The sequence below is a fragment of the Thalassophryne amazonica genome, chromosome 10 (assembly GCF_902500255.1).
Source record: "Thalassophryne amazonica chromosome 10, fThaAma1.1, whole genome shotgun sequence".
Classification (NCBI taxonomy): Eukaryota; Metazoa; Chordata; class Actinopteri; order Batrachoidiformes; family Batrachoididae; genus Thalassophryne; species Thalassophryne amazonica.
The window spans coordinates 78,151,996-78,171,797 of record NC_047112.1 but is presented as its reverse complement, the minus strand read 5'-3'; the positions used below and the strand labels follow the sequence as shown (position 1 = coordinate 78,171,797).

The 19,802-nt window shown below is 42.7% G+C and overlaps 1 protein-coding gene across 1 annotated transcript in view; it reads left to right on the top strand.

The window, feature by feature from the left end:
- The window catches only part of LOC117518136 (inactive N-acetylated-alpha-linked acidic dipeptidase-like protein 2), a 656,634-nt gene that overhangs the window by 262,213 nt on the left and 374,619 nt on the right, over positions 1-19,802 (top strand). Inside the window, exons 8-9 of the mRNA XM_034179197.1 lie at positions 2,152-2,271; positions 12,241-12,248. Of these exons, the coding sequence (XP_034035088.1) occupies positions 2,152-2,271; positions 12,241-12,248 (128 nt within the window). The remainder of the gene's footprint in view (positions 1-2,151; positions 2,272-12,240; positions 12,249-19,802) is intronic.

The window sequence follows — 19,802 nt, the reverse complement described above, 5'->3', positions numbered from 1 at the left end:
TCATTAGGGATGGGCGTGTTGTAGCCTGAATAATGGTCATTCAGACTGGCACCTGTCATACCCTTTAAATCTGAGAATGCCCGAGACATACAGCTTTGGTATCCAGAATGCAGATGCAAGTGAAAGGATTTCTCACTCACTCACAAGAGTGCAAAAAAATAAAAAATCATAGAACACATTTTTCAAACAATGTGCATACATGTTGTTTTAGTCATGACCCAAAGCTGATGATCCTGGGTGAGGATAGGAAATTAAATCGGCTGGTAAATCAAGAACTTTGTTTTCTGGCTCAGCTCTTTCTTCATCACGACAATCCTGTACAGTGCATATTGTTTAATCTTTAATTTGTTTCTGGATTTATTCCATCTCCTCTAAATTTCTGTCTTCTCTTGAATACTTTTTTGGCTTTATTTTTCTTCTTTTTGGTTAAATGGCTTCTTTGTTGGTTGACAGCCTTCCAAGCTATTGTCAATTAAGTGCTTACTACATACTGTAGAGCCACATATGTCCTGATGTGTTCCGAAGCCAGCTGTGAAATATAATCCCTCCCTACACACCTATTACTGTGATTACTGCTCCAAGATCCTCGATCGAGAATAGATTATCTTTTGACTCTATCCTGTCTCTCTCCTGTCCTTGTTAAAGTCTTCATTGCTATCTCACGCCCAGTTTTGGTTTGAATTTTTCACAATCCTCACCATAGTTACTGGTTGTTTCATGGTGTTTCTGTTTCCTTTAATTTATGCACTGCAAAAACTGATACCTAAGAAATTACAAAAAGACTTGTTTAAAGAAAATTTGACTTAGTTTTTGTCTAAATAGAAAAACAATCTTCTCAAGCATTTTTACAGAAGAAACGATGTCTTATTTTGGGAACATATATCTCACATTTTCTTAATAAGTTTTTTCCAGCTAATATCAAGATGTATTTAACCAGTAACAAGGAAAGGCAATGGATTTCAAATCATCCAAGCAAAGGAACAAGATTGTTTTCCTTATTTTAAGACAGAGACTAATCTTAAAAAAAAAATTCTAGCTAGTTTTTAGGCACATTTGACTATTCAGTGCCTAGACATTTTGCTAGATTTGAGAATTCTAACCCCCACTGGCAGATTTTTTTTTTTTTTTTTTTTGCTTAATACAAGACAATTTGGCTGGATTTTGGATTTTTAGGCTTATTTTCAGGAGGACAGTTTTTGCAGTGTATAAAGCAACAAGGCCAGCAAATCTATTGCCACATTAAAATTGTTATTTATTCTTAATGGCATGAGCTGTTTGTGACCCCTACTCAAGTACAGACAGGTTGTATCTGTGTTTTGTTTTGTTTTTTTTAAATCAACACAGCCATCAACCAGGAGATTTGGAGCAGGACTTGGCACCACTGCCAAACTATGTGTAACTGGTTTGATGACAACTGAATTTTGAATTCAAGTCTTTTTATGTTGCACTTCTATGCAGCACTCCTCTACTGTATGCAAGTCTATATAACCCTGCGCTACTATACACCAAGCCTCTGCAATTGTACGCTACCCTATGCCAGTCACACAAAAAATTATTTTCGATTTTTGTTATCAGTACATACCTGCATTGCAAGATTTTATTCATCCTGCTGAACTTTGCTGGCAGTGAAGCTTCAAAACCACAGAAGAAGAAGAGGCGGGGGAAAGCTTCCCCCCTGCACACAACATAAACAGCCATTTCTGCATAATAGATACACACCACAACGTAACTCTATTCAGGCCTGGTGTGAAAGGGGCTTTACTCCAGTCAAGGTTGAGAGGTGGACTGGAGCATGTACCAGCAGTAATGGGGCTTGAGGCAGGGTACACCCTAGACTGGATGGCAATCTATCTGCCATTAGGGGGTCTCTGTACTTACTTTCATTCAAGACTTTATTCGAAATTCAATGCAACAAGTCTACATTAGTCATAGGAAAGAGAGATCAGTCTCTGCTTGACAAATAATTTAAACATATTTGTATATTCTCTACTTCAGTTTTACAGGTGTCATTGATTATAACCTGGATTATATCCTAGATTTTACCTGTTTTTACATTTACAGGCACAGCAGTTTCCAATTTCTTTATGGAAATATTCTATAAATCACTACTTTTTTATTTCCATCTCATTAACTTGTCAGATAATGGTGGAGGAAGTCTCACGTCTCTGTTGGTTCAGCCTATCTCTGCCTTCCTGGCCAAGACACTGCTGTCATCTCCGTCCGCAGGCCCCAGAGAATCCTGTATTCCTCTCGCTATGCCTTCTAACAAAGGTAATTACACAAAGTTTCTACTCAGCGTCAAGTGGTTGCACTAACATCAAGTTGCCATTGATGAAACATGGTAAAAATCACAAAACACTTGAGTTTGTTAATTTCAAACAGAGTTGGTGAGGACTAATCATATACTGACTCGATGTAACCTTGAGCAAAGACACAGCACACATTCTTGCATATTGGCTTTTGCTATAATTTCCATATGTGACATATCAAAATGTTTGGGGCAATCTCCACTTTTTGAATATATGACATGTATTTGTCTAAAACACTGAGTTTAAACCTGAAAATATAAAATACATTTTTTGAATATTCTTCAAATATTTATTTAAAATCCATCTTTATTCTTGTGAATGAACTTTTTTGATGCTAAAAATGGGTTTGCCAAAGAACTGGGTTCACAAACGTAGTATAATATACGTATGTATTTTAAATGTCACAGCTTTGTTTTGTTACTTCTAATTACATTTTTCAATTATAAACATGTTTGGTAATTTGACACCTTATTATTAATTTGAAACACAACATTGTATTTATTTCTTTTTAACAATGTCTTATTGCCCACCTGTAGTACACGCATGGTCCACTAGGCAGCACTGCCCACACTTTGGGAATCACTGGCTCTGAATTAGTGGGAGCAGCCAAAAGTCAAACAACTTTTGATTGTGTTGAAATGTGTCTTCTTTACTTGCCAGTGTTATAAATTTGATGCAGTTTAGGGCTGTCATAGTCTCTGAGACTAAAAACAGCTGTTTCTTTGTAATTTTTTGTTTTATCATTCTTGAAAAACAACAAGAAATACACACAAAAAATAGAAAGGACAGGTCCTTGTTATTGTAAAATAATATAATATATAAAAATATAAATATAAAAGTATTACAAAAAAATAACAAGGACCTGTTCTTATTTTGTGTGTATTAGTGGATTAATTTTGAAAAATTTCCTTTCATGTGGAAAAACTGCAGCATTTTTGATACCCACAAACTCGACCATTCTCCAAAAAGAAAGCCAAACAGACCACATTAAACTAGAGCAAACAGATAACCACGCCTCCCTCTCCGCCACCTTCCCCATGTTCACCCAGTACGTCACGTGTAGAACCAGGGACAATAGAATACTGGACCTTTTATATGCTAATGTGGAGGACGCTTACACCCCCTCCACTCGGACACTCGGATCACAACCTCGTCTATCTGCTCCCCCAATACACACCCAGGGTGAGAAGCGAGAGCCAGTGCAGAAAAGGTCAGTGAAACTCTGGACTGAAAAGGCCACTGAGAGGTAGAGGAACTGTTTCAGAACCACAGACTGGAGCATGTTTCAAAACTCTTATGGTGAAGACATCAACGGCCTGACCCAGTGTGTCACTGACTACATGAACTTCTGTGTGGAGAACACTGTGCCTACCCGGAGGGTACGGTGCTTTCCCAACAACCACCCCTGGGTGACCTCCGAGCTGAGGTCCTGATGAACCAGAAGAAGAGGGCTTTCAACTCGGGAGACAGAAAGGAGCAGCGTAGAGTCCAACAGGAACTCCAGTGGAAGATCCGTGCAGCCAAGAAGGAATATGGAGAGAAGATGGAGGAACAACTGGCCCAGAACAATGTCAGGGACGTGTGGAGAGGCCTCAAGACCGCCTCCAGATTTGGGCAGGGTGCCAGGAGAACTGCAGATGGAGATTCTCGGTTTGCAGAGGAACTAAACCGTTACTTTAACCGTTTTGGCTCCTTCACACCTGCCCCCCTGCCTGATCCTGGCTCTCCACACGTCTCCAGCAGCCAGCCCTCCAGTTCCCCTGACCCCCCACCTTCTCCCCCCCAGTCATCTCCACTGCACCCTGGACTTTGTCCCTCCTCTCCACGGACTGTATCCAGCACCTCAGCTCCCCCCTCCCCCTCCCCCCTCACTGTAACTCTGTCTGAGGTGAGATGCCAGCTCCTGCAGCTGAAGCAGAGGAAAGCAGCAGGACCTGATGGGATCTCCCCGAGGTTGCTGAGGACCTGTGCAGATGAGCTCTGTGAGGTCCTCAGCCACATCTTCAACAAGAGCCTCAGCCTGGGGGTGGTCCCCACCTTGTGGAACACCTCCTGTGTGGTCCCGGTTCCCAAAACACCGCACACCAAGAAACCAGCCCACTACAGACCAGTTGCCCTGACCTCCCACCTCATGAAGACCATGGAACGGCTCATCCTGTCTCACCTCTGCACCGTGGTGAGCGACATCCTGGACCCACTGCAGTTCGCCTACAGGCCCAACATCGGGGTAGATGATGCCGTTATCTACCTGCTGCAGTGAGTGCTCACCCACCCAGAGACCGGCAGGAGCGCTGTGAGAGTCATGTTCTTTGATTTCTCCAGCGCTTTCAACACCATCAGACCGGCGCTGCTCCGGAGGAAGCTGGAGGACGCAGGTGTGGATGGACATCTCGCCACCTGGACCATCACTAACTGCCCGCAGTACGTGCGGCTGCGCGGCTGTCAGTCTGAGGTGGTAAGGTGCAGCACCGGGGCCCCCCAGGGCACCGTCCTCTCGCCTTTCCTCTTCACCCTTTACACCTCAGACTTCACCTACAACACAGACAGTTGTCATCTCCAGAAGTTCTCTGATGACTCCGCCATTGTGGGTCGTGTGTCTGAGGGGAACGAGCTGGAGTACCGGTCGGTCATCACAGACATCAGTAAGACGAAGGAGATGGTGATCAACTTCAGGAGGAAACCACCACCTCACCCACCGGTGAACATCCAGGGGGAGGACATAAAGACTGTTGACAGTTTCAAATACCTGGGTGTTCACCTCAGCAGCAAACTGGACTGGACTCACAACACCGACGCCCTGTACAAAAAAGGCGCCTCCTGAGGACACTGAGATCCTTTGGAGTGAGCAGGCCTCTGCTTAAGACCTTCTATGACTCTGTTGTAGCCTCAGCTCTCTCCTATGCTGTCATCTGTTGGGCCCCGGGCAGCACAGAGCGGGAGAGAAAGAGACTGAACAAGCTGGTCAGGAAGTCCAGCTCTGTCCTAGGCTGTCCTCTGGACTCTCTGGAGGAGGTGGCTGAGAGGAGGGTGTTAACCAAGTTCAAATCCATCATGAACAACTCCTCTCACCCTCTGCACCGGACTGTAGTGGAGCTGAGCAGCTCCTTCAGTGATAGACTGAGGCACCCTCAGTGCAAGAAGGAACGATACCTCAGGTCGTTCCTCCCTGCTGCTGTCAGACTATGCAATAACACTGTGAAATAACCACATGCAATAATATGTCCACAAGTCATGTGCAATATTAATATGTCCACATATCATGTGCAATAACAACTCGTTTACAAATCCCTGCACTAATGTCACCTCATCACATCTAAACTCCACTAAGATGCTCCTGTCTTTTTCAATTCCAGTCATGTATGCATATGCATATGTATATATATATATATATATATATATATATATATATATATATATATATATATATTTGATTTCTACCTCTACCTCAATTTTATTGTATTGTTACAAGTGTTATTATTATTGCTTATCCTTGCACACGCTGTTTTATGCACATTTTCCTCTACTCGCACCCATCTTGTGTGTTTTCTTAAGAGCTGACGTAACATGTGAATTTCTCCACTGTGAGATCAATAAAGTCTTATCTTTTAAATTTCCTTTCCTGACAATAGATAAATAGATTACTAAGGAACAGCTGGAATATTTTACTGTCATTCAAAAGCATGTGTGTAGTCGTTGGACATTCAGAGGGAAGGAGAAAGAACACAAATACAGAATACATCATAATTACAGTACCACCAAATCATGTTTTGAGCTTCATATCAAGCTTTTTATTTGAAATGGTGAAAATGAAAATGTAGGCCCGTATCTTGACCATCCATATAATGAAAGGGGAGTGGCCTCTGTGTGTCTGAGTATCCGGAGCATCAATTGAAATCCATAAGGAGCTGACCTTCGTCCTTTGGCATAGTTATGTATTTTTTCATGAGGATTCAAGTCATGAAAACAGCAGAGTGATCAGATCAATGTGCACTTCCACAATAAGAACCTGTATTTCAAAATAAAAGCTTATGCAGTTGCTGCAGACCTGACAGAATCCTCCAACATCCCAGACAGCAGATTTAAATCTGGACATTTTCTGTGTGCATGTGACCCCAAACCCAGAATGATCATGTTCACGCTCCGGACATAACAGCAGAATTGTGTCTAAACAGTGTCTCACACGGGCCTTGTTTCTGTGTAGGCTCTCAGTTGTCCAGGTGGTTTCCATAGTAGAGAAGCGTGAATCTTCTACTGGACTTGGTTGCTTGACACGAGGACGTTTCGCTTCAAATCGCAGAAGCTTCCTCAGCTAAAATTCTTGCTCTGGAAGTCTGACTTCTGTCTGACTCTTGTAGAGACGAATAAAACAGAAGCCAACAAAAGCTGGAGATTTAAACCTAACCAGACCCCTCCTACTGAGAGGCAGTGTTATGGATAAGACGCGGATTGAGGAGCGGTCCGGTATCTGACTGAACCCAGCATGAAATAATCAGAAGCAGTTCCAAAAAGAAAACACATTTATTTTTCTCCCTTTGTGCTATACATGAAATACTAAATAATTAGAGTTCTGGTGAGGTGAAAAGGCGGCGCGCTCTCTCAGCGTCTCAGCAGTCGGAGTCCGAACGTTCAGGACTCAGGAGTTCCGCCAACACCCCCCCCCCAGGTGACTTTCCCAGACTGTACTCTGCGAAGGAGGAACAGAGATGAGATTATTCAACACTTATTACTACGAAATATTGTTTAGAGTTAAACTTATCAGCTACACGTTTAGGTCTGGTTTCAAAACTTAGTTCAAAGAGGCTGCTGCTCACAGCTAGTGGAGGATCATTAATCCGCACACCACTGCCGTGAGGAGCACGCCAAACAATTTCCACCAATAATTACTTATAGCTGCGTATAAACGCCAATTTACATTCATGGATAAAATTTTCAGAATATTCACCTCTGTCGTGTGCTGACAACGTTTGCCTCTCACCCTCGTCCTCCTTCACAGGCGCGATGTCAGACTCTGAAACGGCTCTCAGCGTCCCCACACGGTCGTCACAAGGTCGTATTCTCTGGCAATCTTATCCAACTCACTGCTGGTTTAAATGTAGTTCTTCATCACTACATTGGTACCAGCTGGAAGTCCTCAGATCTGCATGTGAACATCACAGGTGTCGTGGATTGTCCTGATAGAGAGCCGCACGAGAATGCAACAGGTGCAGCCAATCATCGTAACAGAGGAGAGAGACTGTTCTGCAGCACATTTTCCTCAGAGAACAGCCCCAAATCACCTGGGAAGGAAAATAAACACAAAACAACCCAACCTTGTCCAGCCAAACCCCCCCAACACACAACAGGCAGACTGCTATAGGCTAGTGACTAAACAATAGCTCTAATTAGCAACTATTGTGCTGTAGTTAGCACACCTAATGACAGGACAGCTGTCCCTCACACAGGCCAATAAAAAGGAAAAAAAAAACAAAAAAAAAAGAAATTTGATCTAGTGTGAACACTGTCACAGTGCAAATATGAAACTTCATTTTTTCATAATATTTAAATTAAACACAACTGAATACAGATTAGATCTTCGAGACTTCCATAAAAACTATGTCAATACTTAAAAAAAAAAAAAGTAGCACAACTGTAAACAAATGTTCCCCAAATGTCAGCTGTCCTCCATATATAGTATAGAAACAACCACCTCTAGAGCCCATGGTTTCCCATGCGTCAACATCCTAGACCTGTATATACCACATAGCATTAGTGCATTTGTCATGTGTCCAAATTCACTTAGCTGTTTATATGGTGCATAATGCTAAATGGTTTTAATTTAATGGTTCTTGTGAAGTGTGAAGTTGTTGAACACTGGTTATTGTTATTGTTATGGGGTCAGGGTGAATTCTTAACGTGTTGTGGGATGCATTTGCCAGTCAGGATCTTGCTCTCTGTCCTTCCTTTGTCTCCTCTTCTCCATTCTGTCTGCCATTTAGGGTTTCTTTTTTCACCAGAGCCCCATTAGCCGTCTTGTGTTCAGGATACCCATTGGAATGCCTTGAGTTCAAAATTGCGACTGGCCTCTTCCTCTATCCCCCTAGAAAAAGTGTGAGCAGGGGATGCCACAGAGAGTGTCATACGTACAGTATGTATAGGTCCGTCTATAGGTGCAAACATTTTGCCACTATGGATCTAGGTTAAGGGTTATATTAAGGAAGAGGGAGTGAACTATCAGCCCAGCAGAACATAGGCCAAAAAGAGCCCATTGCTCCCCCAAAATGAACATACTTAGTTAAACCTTTCAGTACCCTTAATAAAGGATACTGGGTTTCTTAACTTTAGTTCCCTGATCTGGTCAGGTTCCAAAACAAAGGAACACAAAAAAAACCCTGTCTCAGTCTACCCCATGCTGGACACTCGCCCAGAAAGTGGAGTGACGTCTCAGGTTCCTCCCCACAGGCTGCACTTGTACTGACCTGTTGGAGTCTCATTACCATTCTATGCCTGTTCAATAGGTTGTGACCTGTGAGAGTCCCAACCACTGTACTTATTATACTTCTGGGCAGGCCAACAAGCTCCCTGGAAAACTGTAGGTTTGGTCCTTTGGTCTACTATTGACCTATCTTACTATTCACTACCCAGTGCACAATTTTATCCAGACCGGGATGTGGAAGTTACCAGTTCACTGCTTCTTGTTTCCTGAAAGTCGTGATCTAAAAGTGTCCCCTTGGCCTTTTCCACTTGCTGAGGTCTTCAGGACTGAGGCACCTATATGCTGGATCATGCTCAGGAAGGCGTGTCACATAGTGCCAGGTTTTTAATGACTTTTTGAGATTGTTGAGTGAGTAACCTCTGACAGCAATTACATTCATGTCTCTGAGACCTTAGCCTTTTCTAGTGTTATGAAGTAATACTTTGTGCAGTGTCCGTTTACTGTTGTCCCAGCTTCATAGCTATCCTTCCACCTACTCAGTCACTACTGTAGTCTTTCTTTTTGTGTTGAGCTTGCACTCTATGGAATTGATCCCACCTTTACACTTTTGGGGGTGCGGGGTGGGCTGTAAGGTCGTAGACATGTCTTCTTGTCAGCGTGATTCCCTGTTATTCATGCACGGTCTGCCCATTTCCATTTATTCGCAAATACATCCAAGCAGGTGATCACTGAGCGGAAGACTGCTTGCTGCCATTCCCCATGTTGCACAGATAACACACACACACACACACACACAGAAAATCCCTGTTATGCATCAACACTGCCAATGTGAGTCGTACAGCCAATCAATCACACCCCCCACCAGCCATATCCCAGAGTGCAATTGATCCACCTGTGCAGGCAGGCAGATCCTTCAGTGGAAGCGTGTGTGTGGGTCCATGCATCCTTTTCAATTGTGGACTTGAAGCATCTCATCGAGTAAATATTATTTGGGGAAATTTTATGGTTTTCAATGGGTTTTGCATAAAATAAATTTGTGTCTTTTTTTATGTCACTTTTTTAGAGATTTGTGTCTGTTACAAGTTTGGATTTGGATTTCAGTGGATATTTTTGTATTCCCAATGCTTTTATATTTCATATATTGTTCCACACTTGGACAGCAGTACTGGTGTGCACGTTACGTGCTTGCTCTTAGACCATATGTATATGTATCTAACACAAACCTGGCAGCAAGCTCATATCCAGCTCGTGTTTCTCCATGTATTGTGTGTTTCGCTTCCATTATATGTGTTCAATAAAGGGACAACTGGACAGGGTGAGAGAGAGAGAGAGAGAGAGATGTAATCTGTCTCTAATCGATTGGATGTGCTGGTGCCCCCTCGTGGGATCCCACTATCATTTGTTTCCATCTGTCAGCCTCCTTTATTTTTTGTAATTTGTTTTCTTCTTATTTTCTCTGTTTAATTCCCATTCAATTAGGCTGTATTGAATGGCCATTGGTTAATTGCTAAGGGGCCCGAGATGGAAATCACCAGACCTTAACAAGATGATTCAGTCAACCTCAAAGTACTGGCAGCACACTGTGTGTGTGTGTGTGTGTGTGTGTGTGTGTGTGTGTGTGTGTGTGTGTGTGTGTGTGTGTGTGTGTGTGTGTGTGTGTGTGTGTGTGTGTGTGTGTGTGTGTGTGTGTGTGTGTGCTAATTTCAGGGTTTGGGTCCCTCTAAAGTACCAAATGCCAACAGTTGTCTGAAGTTAAGCAGAGTAAGTCCTTATCAGTACTTGGGACACCACGTAGGGCACACTGCATGTATTTTTCCATGTACGGCTAGAGTTGAATAAAAAAAAGGCATCCAGTGTCAAACATGTGCCAAATCGCAATGTGGACCTCAACTGGAACAACTGTGGCAAAAAGAATGTCTTTCTTGACACTACCAGAGTTCTTTGTGTGTAGAGTTTTCATGTCCACCTATAGTCTAAAGCCACAAATTAGATTAGAGATTATATTAGATGGAACTTTATTGATCCCTTGGGAAGATTCCCTCAGGGAAATTGAGATTCCAGCAGCATTGTATAGGAGCACACAGGGTAAGAAGCACACAACAGTATCAAGCCTCAATCCCACCGAGTGAAGGAGCCACGCACCCTGTTTTTTTTTGTTTGTTTGTTTCGTGAGCTATCGTGGCAGTATAGTGGCTCAGAGTGGCTCTTAGAGGCATTATCTTCAGTTAACAAGGCTCCTCTCTGAACGTGGCGCTAATTTCAAGATGTTCAAAATTCAAGCCTCGGTCCCACCGAATAATGAAGGCCGAAGAAGGAGCAACGCATGGGTGTGGTGTGATTATTTGAAGAATGACCCACATTTTCATCTATCACATATCCACTATGAAGGTGCCACTATGTGCCTCTCTGTACCCCGCATGCGCCACGTCATTACAGCCTCAAATGGCTCGCATCAGCCACACTAAGCCACGTAGTGCCATGATAGCGCCATGATAACGCCATGTTGGCGCACGTTTAGGCATGAGCTTGGTCCAAACCTCCAGCCCTCCCACACCTGGTCCCTTCAAAGTGTGGGTTTTCAATTCACAGATTCACAGCAGCATTTAAAGATGTCCCTTCTTTTTTATTTTTTAAACGCAGTCCAAAAATAGACACTCCATCACAGTTCTGCAGTTGTGCGCTGTGCGCCAGGCTGCTGTCCACCTGTAATGCACCAGACCAGCTAGACCCGAACCACGGGTTCCTGGAGAGCCGCCTCTGTGCTCCTCACTGGCGCCGCAGCTCTCTGGCTTTTTTTTTTTTTTTGCGGCTTTAAACACACAAAACTTTGTTTGTCCATTTATTTCTGCAAAATCGCTCTTTTGCGCGCGCGCTGCTGTTGTCCTTTCATGGACAGCTGCCTCTCTGCTCTTTCTGGCTTCCTTTCCATCCGTGGCTTGCTGGCTTTATTTTTTCCCTGGCTTTAAGCACAATCATTTTTACAATGTGAATCCACTTTAACTTTGTGTTCGTCTGTTTGTTTGCGCGCGGTGCCGATCTGCATACAGAATGAGGTGGCCGTTTTATTATATACACCTGTGGATCATTTTCAATATATATATATATATATATATATATATATATATATATATATATATATATATATATATATATATATATATATATATATATATATATATATATATATATATATATATATATATACGACGTCTGTCCATAAAGTATCGTACCTTTTTATTTATTTTTTTAAACTATATGGATTTGATTCATATGTTTTCACGTCAGACACGTGCACATGCGTGAGTTTTTCCGCGCCTGTCGGTGACGTCATTCGCCTGTGAGCACGCCTTGTGGAAGGAGTGGTCCCACCCCGTCGTCGGATTTTCATTGTCTGGAAATGGCTGAATGATTTGGGGTTTTTTTCCATCAGAATTTTTTCAGAAGCTGTTAGAGACAGGCACCTGGAAACTATTCGAAAAATTTATCTGGCTTTCGGTGAAAATTTTACGGGCTTCACAGAGAATAAGGTCTGTTAGTACAGCTTTATGGACCCCTTTAAGGACACTCAGCGCGCCACGCTCTGAGCTGCGATGATGCGGCACTAGCCACTGGACCATTTCTGAGCTGATGGCTCTGTGGATACGAGACCGTCGTGTGCTCTTTCTCTGGTTATCACAAGAGCTGGACATCAGCCATTTTCCAGCAGATTTCACTTTTAACAAGAGATTTTGTCATGGAAAGCCGCGCGTGGCTTAGCTTCCTGTAAGGGAAAGGCTTCATCAACCACGTCCTGAGGGCGAAGGCATCATCACCAACCATGTGGTGGGGAATGTCCTTGTCATCATTGGGCAGGGGCTCAGCAGGAGGAAATACTGCATAGTCTTCATCCAGGGCTTTGAAAAGGTCAGTCTCACTGAACACCCCACCATCAGAAGCACTGCCCACACTGCCAACGTCCACAAATAAAAACCTGTAGTTGGCATCAACAACGGCCATCAGGACAATAGAAAAAATTTTTTTGTAATTGTAGTTCTCTGAACCTGAGCCAACTGGTTTACGGAGAGCAATGTGCTTCCCGTCTATAGCCCCGAAGCAATTGTGGAAGTGCCATCTGGTGCTGAATCCCTTGGCTACCAGCTTCCACTCCTCCGGTGTCTTAGGGCACTGCAGAACTTCCTCCATATACTCAGAAATGATGGCCTCACAGGTTTCAGAGATGACACGGCTGATGCTGTTATAACTAGCTAAATTCATAGGCCATACTTCTGTAGGAATCCCCTGATGCCAAGTGCCTCAGTGTGATGGCCAGCCTCAGGGCAGCGCTGAGACTGAGTCTGTAATTAGTGTCTTGCTTCTGGACTCTTGGGCCGACTCTGTCCACCAACTCCTGAAACAGGGCAGGTTCCACTCTGAGAAAACCCTTGTAGCCTTTTGCATCTGTTTGTTGCAATTCCTTCACAAGCACATCATACTGTCCATATTGTGGCTTATGCAGGATCCACTGTCTGACCCACCACCTCCTCTGCCTTTTCCTCTTCCTTTGCTGTTCTTGTGCATTGATCTCCATCTGCAGCAAAACACCAGCAGCAGCCATACTGTGGGTGAAGTTCTGAAAAGGAATCCTGATGTTCCTCTCATGCGACAACATTTTGAATGATGTTGGGAATTGTAAACCCACACTTTAAATAAGAGACAACTGTGTGGGAGGGGTGTGGGAGGGGCGGGGGGTAGGACCAAAGGTGTGTTGGTGTATAGTGAAAAAAAGAAAAACAGTTTGCAAATATAAATACCAGAAATACTGCTCGCTACTGGTTTACTGGCGACTACTGCTCCTCTCATTCCCGTCCTCTGTCTACCTGTTGCTCCTCCTCCCCGAGTGAGGAGTTGTACAGTCTGATGGCCTGAGGGACAAAGGAGTTTTTCAGTCTGTTGGTCCTGCACTTGGGAAGGAGCAGTCTGTGGCTGAAGAGGCTCCTCTGGTTGCTGATGACAGTGTGCAGAGGGTGACTGGCATCGTCCATAATGTCCAGCAGTTTGTCCAGTGTGCTCTTCTCTGCCACCGTCACCAGAGAGTCCAGCTTCATGCCAACCACAGAGCCAGCCCACCTGATCAGTTTGTTCAGCCTGGATGTGTCCTTCTTGGATGTGGTGCTCCCCCAGCACATCACAGTGTAAAAGAGGACACTGGCTACTACGGACTGGTAGAACACCCACAGGAGTTTCCTACAAATGTGGGAACAAATGATTGTTTGTGTGTTAGGTTCGTGATCTATCAGGGGTGTATACCACCACTCAATCATGGTTTGCTGGGATAGTTTCCAGCATCCCTGAGACCCCACAAGGGAAAAGTCATTCATTCATTTTCTATATCTGCTTATTCCAATCAAGGGTTAATCAAGGGGGCACTGGAGCCTATCCCAGCAGTCACAGGGTGAGAAATGGGGCACACCCTGGACAGGACACCAGTCTATTGCTGGGCTGATGGGATAAGTAGAGGAATATTATTGTTGGGCAGATCTTCCCTCAAAAGTTTTGGTTTTATTTGCTTTTTGTTTATTTTTTTCTTAGATATCCTGGACTTTTTTCTTGGTGCATGTGATGAGAGATTGCTATATCGTGAACAGTTTGTTCATGTGTTTTGAAGTTGCGTCCGACACAACTTCTGAGGTCGATAGAGCCAGTGGCTATCCCCAGATTCCTCAGTGCAAAGCAGGTAAATGTCCAAAACTGGATGGGACACAGACAGGTACAGTGGAATTGGACCCTGTTCCATACTGTACATTTGTAGTCCTACAGTATACCACAGGGCCACCTGTTCTGCTGATGTGCTTTGCTGTTGTGGAAAATTAAAAAGTGCATCCCACATTTGGCTGATAATGTGTGAATCATACTCCAATGACACTGGAATAACTTGCTTGAGAATTCAGAATGTGGAACATCTGTTTTCACTCGTCTGCTCTTTAATTTGTCAGGATTGCTGAAAAATTACTGAACCAGTTTTTATGAAAATTGTTAAACACTCAGTCAAGCCTGAATCCCTTTATTTATTACAGCAAAGTTGAACATAATGCACGCACACACACACACACACACACACACAGACACTCAAAATGCAGGCTTCAATCACTTGTAATTATGCAGATGAGCAGTTGAGAGTGAACTTCTGATTTTAAAACAAATTTGGGATATGTTGCAAGAAGCTTCTTGACCTATATTGACACCGTGCAGTGTCACTGATGAAGTTGAAAAACACTTATCTCCAATGTAGGTGAACTGGAGATAAGTGTTTTTCATCTGACAGTGACAACATGCTTCATGATTGTACGGTGGGAGTGTTAACCAAAAAAGTGCTGGAGCTTGAATCAATCTAAAAGTGACTTCCTACCTACACATCATAAAGCACCAATTTCAGTTCAGATTCTCTAAGATGGCTGGTGCAGAGTTGTTATTATTATTACTCATAATAATAATTATTATTTATTCATTTTATTTATTTGTTAATGGTGTTTTCTGATATACCTTATTGAGAGTAAAATTAGTTAACACAAATTTTTTCTTTGCTTTGCACTAAACTTCATCCTTCAGAAGGACTTGAGTTAAACATTTGTATTTAGTTGTATTAGTCACATAATTATTACTGGATATATCATGAGTATAGCATGAAATAATTAATTTAATTCATTTTATTAGGAAACGGTGCATGCCGCGGCCTCAACTTTGCCAAAATTCTGGGTCTTTTAGTGATGCTTAGAGCTAGTGGCCAGCGATCACCTTAGAATCCTGTTTTTCTTGTTTAATGCTGGCAAATTATACTGTATTTCTTGTCTTTCTGATGCCTGATTCTGTTTTTTCTCTCTGTTTAAGGTGCAGCGCCATCCAGAGATAGGTGTGGAATTTGTGCTGAAAACCCTCCTGTCCTGTGCACCAACAGCATTTCTTGTATATTTGTTTTGTGAATTGCCTGTAATTTATGTCTGTAGCATGGCCCAAGCAGAGGGTCACCCCTTTGAGTCTGGTCTGCTTGAGGTTTCATCCCCAGAGGGAGTTTTTCCTTACCACTGTTGCTCTGGGGGTTCGTAAGGTTAGACCTTACTTGTGTGAAGCACCTTGAGGCAACTCTGTTGTGATTTGGTGCTTTATAAATGGAAATAAATTGAAATTGAAAAATGGGATCAAATAAGCAGGTTGTGCTTTTTGTAGATGTCACAAGCTTCATCAGTGCACCTAGTGAGAAACCATCAATATTTGTAAATCTGGGTAACACCTCAGTGGGAGCATCCACCTCCATAGCAGGATGCAGTGGTTGGATGAAGGCCTGCTGAGATATGCTCAACCTAATATCATCAATTTTCTTCTAAAAATAGTCCAAAAAGTCCTGTGCTGAAAAGGAAGAGTGAATAACAGGTGGCCATCCATGAATGAGAAATGCTACAGTTTCAAACAAAAACTTTGAGTTATGCTTGTTTTTACTGATCAAATCAGAATAATAGGCCCACTTTATAGCCAGTAGTGCATGTATATAATCTAAGATTGCATCACACCATGCAAGGTGGAACACCTCTAATTTGGAACTATGCCATTTCCATTCCAAACCTCTGGCCTTCTGCCTAAGGTCATGCAAGTAACCATTGAACCAAGGCAACTGTGCCTTGGGAAGGTATGGCCTTGAAAGGAATGATAAATGGCAATCTCACTCACTCACTCTTCGTTAACTGCTTACTCCAAATAAAGGTCACGGGGGCTGGAGCCTATCCCTGAAGTCGTAGGGCGTGGGTCAGGGTGCACCACGGACAGGATGCCATTCTGTTGCAAGGACACACATAGACAAACAAACACATTCACACCCGCACGCACACCTACGGACAATTTAAAGCCTTGTGAATTCCTCACAAGATAATTACCCCATGTGCCAGATAGCATGCCTCCACTCGCACAGCACCCACAGTGCCTGTGCATAGTTGTAAAGTTGTGAAGACCAATAACTTAGAGGTGATCACATAAATTCTCATGTCCCTAGAGGAGCTTGATTAATCAAACACTACAAAAATGACACTACAGAAATGTCTGTAGATGTGTAAATGAAATGTAGAAATCATAATAATAATCATGTATACAATTGGCAGCTATGAAAAACACCTTTGACTACACAGTAATTAGAAATAAATAAGAGATAAAGACGTTGAGGCTGCACTGGGTTTTTTGTGTTGTCTTGTTTCAGTACATGAGTTTAGTCAGTTATTAGATATACACTGTGCCATCGTCGGCGTATAATGAAATATGAAGTACAACAATCAACTTTGACTCAACATATCAAACGATGCCCATATCTGCAACCATCTATTGCGAGTTCATCATGGCAACTCTTGTGTGAGAGTTGCGTGTGCTACAATATAAGACAGGAGTAAAACTAACAATATGAAGAACAAATTGCAGAAGTGCAGCAAATTTCCAAGGCAATTACATTGTGAGACCATGGGGGGAGACAGCAAAGTAGAAAGGCTTGAAATGGCATTATAGAAAGGACTCTCAGGCCCTTTAATTACAGCACTATTGATTGCACTGTGCAGGTTCTCCGCATTCAGTTGCTTTTTTTTCCCTCCTCAGTTCTGCATGTAACACCCTGCAGAGAAGAGTACTGAAATACATCTGAATTTAGACTGACTATATTCCAGCTCCTTTCATTAGGTGGTTCATGGAGCCATTTACAATTTAAATGGGTCCATGGGTAATGCTTCCTCTGTGATGAAATGTCACCCATGTTTCCACTGTATGTCAGCCGTTTTTAGATTTGACATGGATTCAATCATCTGAAGCATATCTGGGACTGGGTCACGGGGTTCATACAGAAATGAAATTGTAAGCAATTTTAATATCTGTCTGTCTGTCTGTCCTGTGTCTCCATCTGTATTCATCATCCTACGATGAGTCACAGATGACTCCAGCTTGGGACTCCGGCAAGGGTGGTTGCATCTCCCCCTCTCTCCTCTCCTTCTGTTTCTGTCCCCCACCCCCCACCCCGGCCTCCGCTCTACCACTCCACTGATGTGTTCCATTATTACGTTCAACTCGTAACAATTGTGGATTAATTGCTGTATTTTTGTTTGAGGTAATTGGGTGTGAAGATGAATTGCCCTTTTAGGGATCAATAAAGTTGTTTGAATCTTGACTCATAGCATTCAGAATATATCCATCTATTTTCTGTACCCGGTTACCCCAGTAAAGGGTCACGGGGGAGTTGGGGTCTATCCCAGCAGTCATAGGGCATGAGGCAGGTATGCCCTATGACAGGTATGCCATGCTCACTCTGTATACTGAGATATAATATATTATTCCTTTGTTCATTCATTCATTTTGTACACCCGCTTACTCCACTTAAGGGTCACTGTGTGGGTAGTTGGGAGGGCAGGTTACACCATGGACAGGATGCCAGTCTATCACAGCTTATATGAACTGATCACAAATACACTCAACAAAAATATAAACGCAACACTTTTGGTTTTGCTCCCATTTTGTATGAGATGAACTCAAAGATCTAAAACTTTTTCCACATACACAATATCACAATTTCCCTCAAATATTGTTCACAAACCAGTCTAAATCTGTGATAGTGAGCACTTCTCCTTTGCTGAGATAATCCATCCCACCTCACAGGTGTGCCATATCAAGATGCTGATTAGACACCATGATTAGTGCACAGGTGTGCCTTAGACTGCCCACAATAAAAGGCCACTCTGAAAGGTGCAGTTTTGTTTTATTGGGGGGGGGGGATACCAGTCAGTATCCGGTGTGACCACCATTTGCCTCATGCAGTGCAACACATCTCCTTCGCATAGAGTTGATCAGGTTGTCAATTGCGGCCTGTGGAATGTTGGTCCACAGGTATGTACATCTCATACAAAATGGGAGCAAAACCAAAAGTGTTGCATTTATATTTTTATTGAGTGTACTTTACTGATCAGTATGACCCTCTGATCAAATCTCTAGCCACATTGGTAGTGTGGCAAACATGATTTTTGGGCTATGTCTGTTTGACATTAACCTTGACCTTTGAAAAACTGGATCCAACAGTTACCCATCCAGAGACATACTATCACGATTGACTAAAAATCCATCCAGGCATCCCCCTCACACACACACACATAGTTGTGATTACAATACACAGTGATGCAAATTTAGCATTTTGCATCACCACTCTTAGGTTCATAGTGGAGTAGAGCGGAGAAAGATTTTCTTTCAATAATCCAGATCAAATCTAGGCTTGCATCTCAAATATATCTTCTGACAAATCACCTTAGTATTTCTTCTGCTTTCTTTTTGCTTAAGGCTGACAAATTATAACGTAAGTGTCATTTTTTTCTGGCCGACTGATTCTGTCCGAGATCCAGCAAGATCTGCATGCTGGATTTGATGATTTCTGTGGTGGACGCATGATGGGCTCTGCTGTAGAAATAGATCCAATGAGTGGCTTGATGTCTGCATTGTGTAGAGGTTGGGCCCTTTCCAGTAACCTCCAGCACTGGAAATGTGCACTAATCACTTAGCCACCACCCCTACACCACTAAATATACAACCCCTGGCAAAAATTATGGAATCACCGGCCTCAGAGGATGTTCATTCAGTTGTTTAATTTTGTAGGAAAAAAGCAGATCACAGACATGACACAAAACTAAAGTCATTTCAAATGGCAACTTTCTGGCTTTAAGAAACACTATAAGAAATCAAGAAAACAAGATTGTGGCAGTCAGTAACGGTTACTTTTTTTAGACCAAGCAGATGAAAAAAATATGGAACCACTCAATTCTGAGGAAAAAATTATGGAATCACCCTGTAAATTTTCATCCCCCAAATTAACACCTGCATCAAATCAGATCTGCTCATTGACATTGACCCTATGCCATGACATTGACCCTATGTGTCTTTTTGCAAGGAATGTTTTTGCAGTTTTTGCTCTATGGCAAGATGCATTATCATCTTGAAAAATGATTTCATCATCCCCAAACATCCTTTCAATTGTCCAAAATATCAACGTAAACTTGTGCATTTATTGATGATGTCATGACAGCCATCTCCCCAGTGCCTTT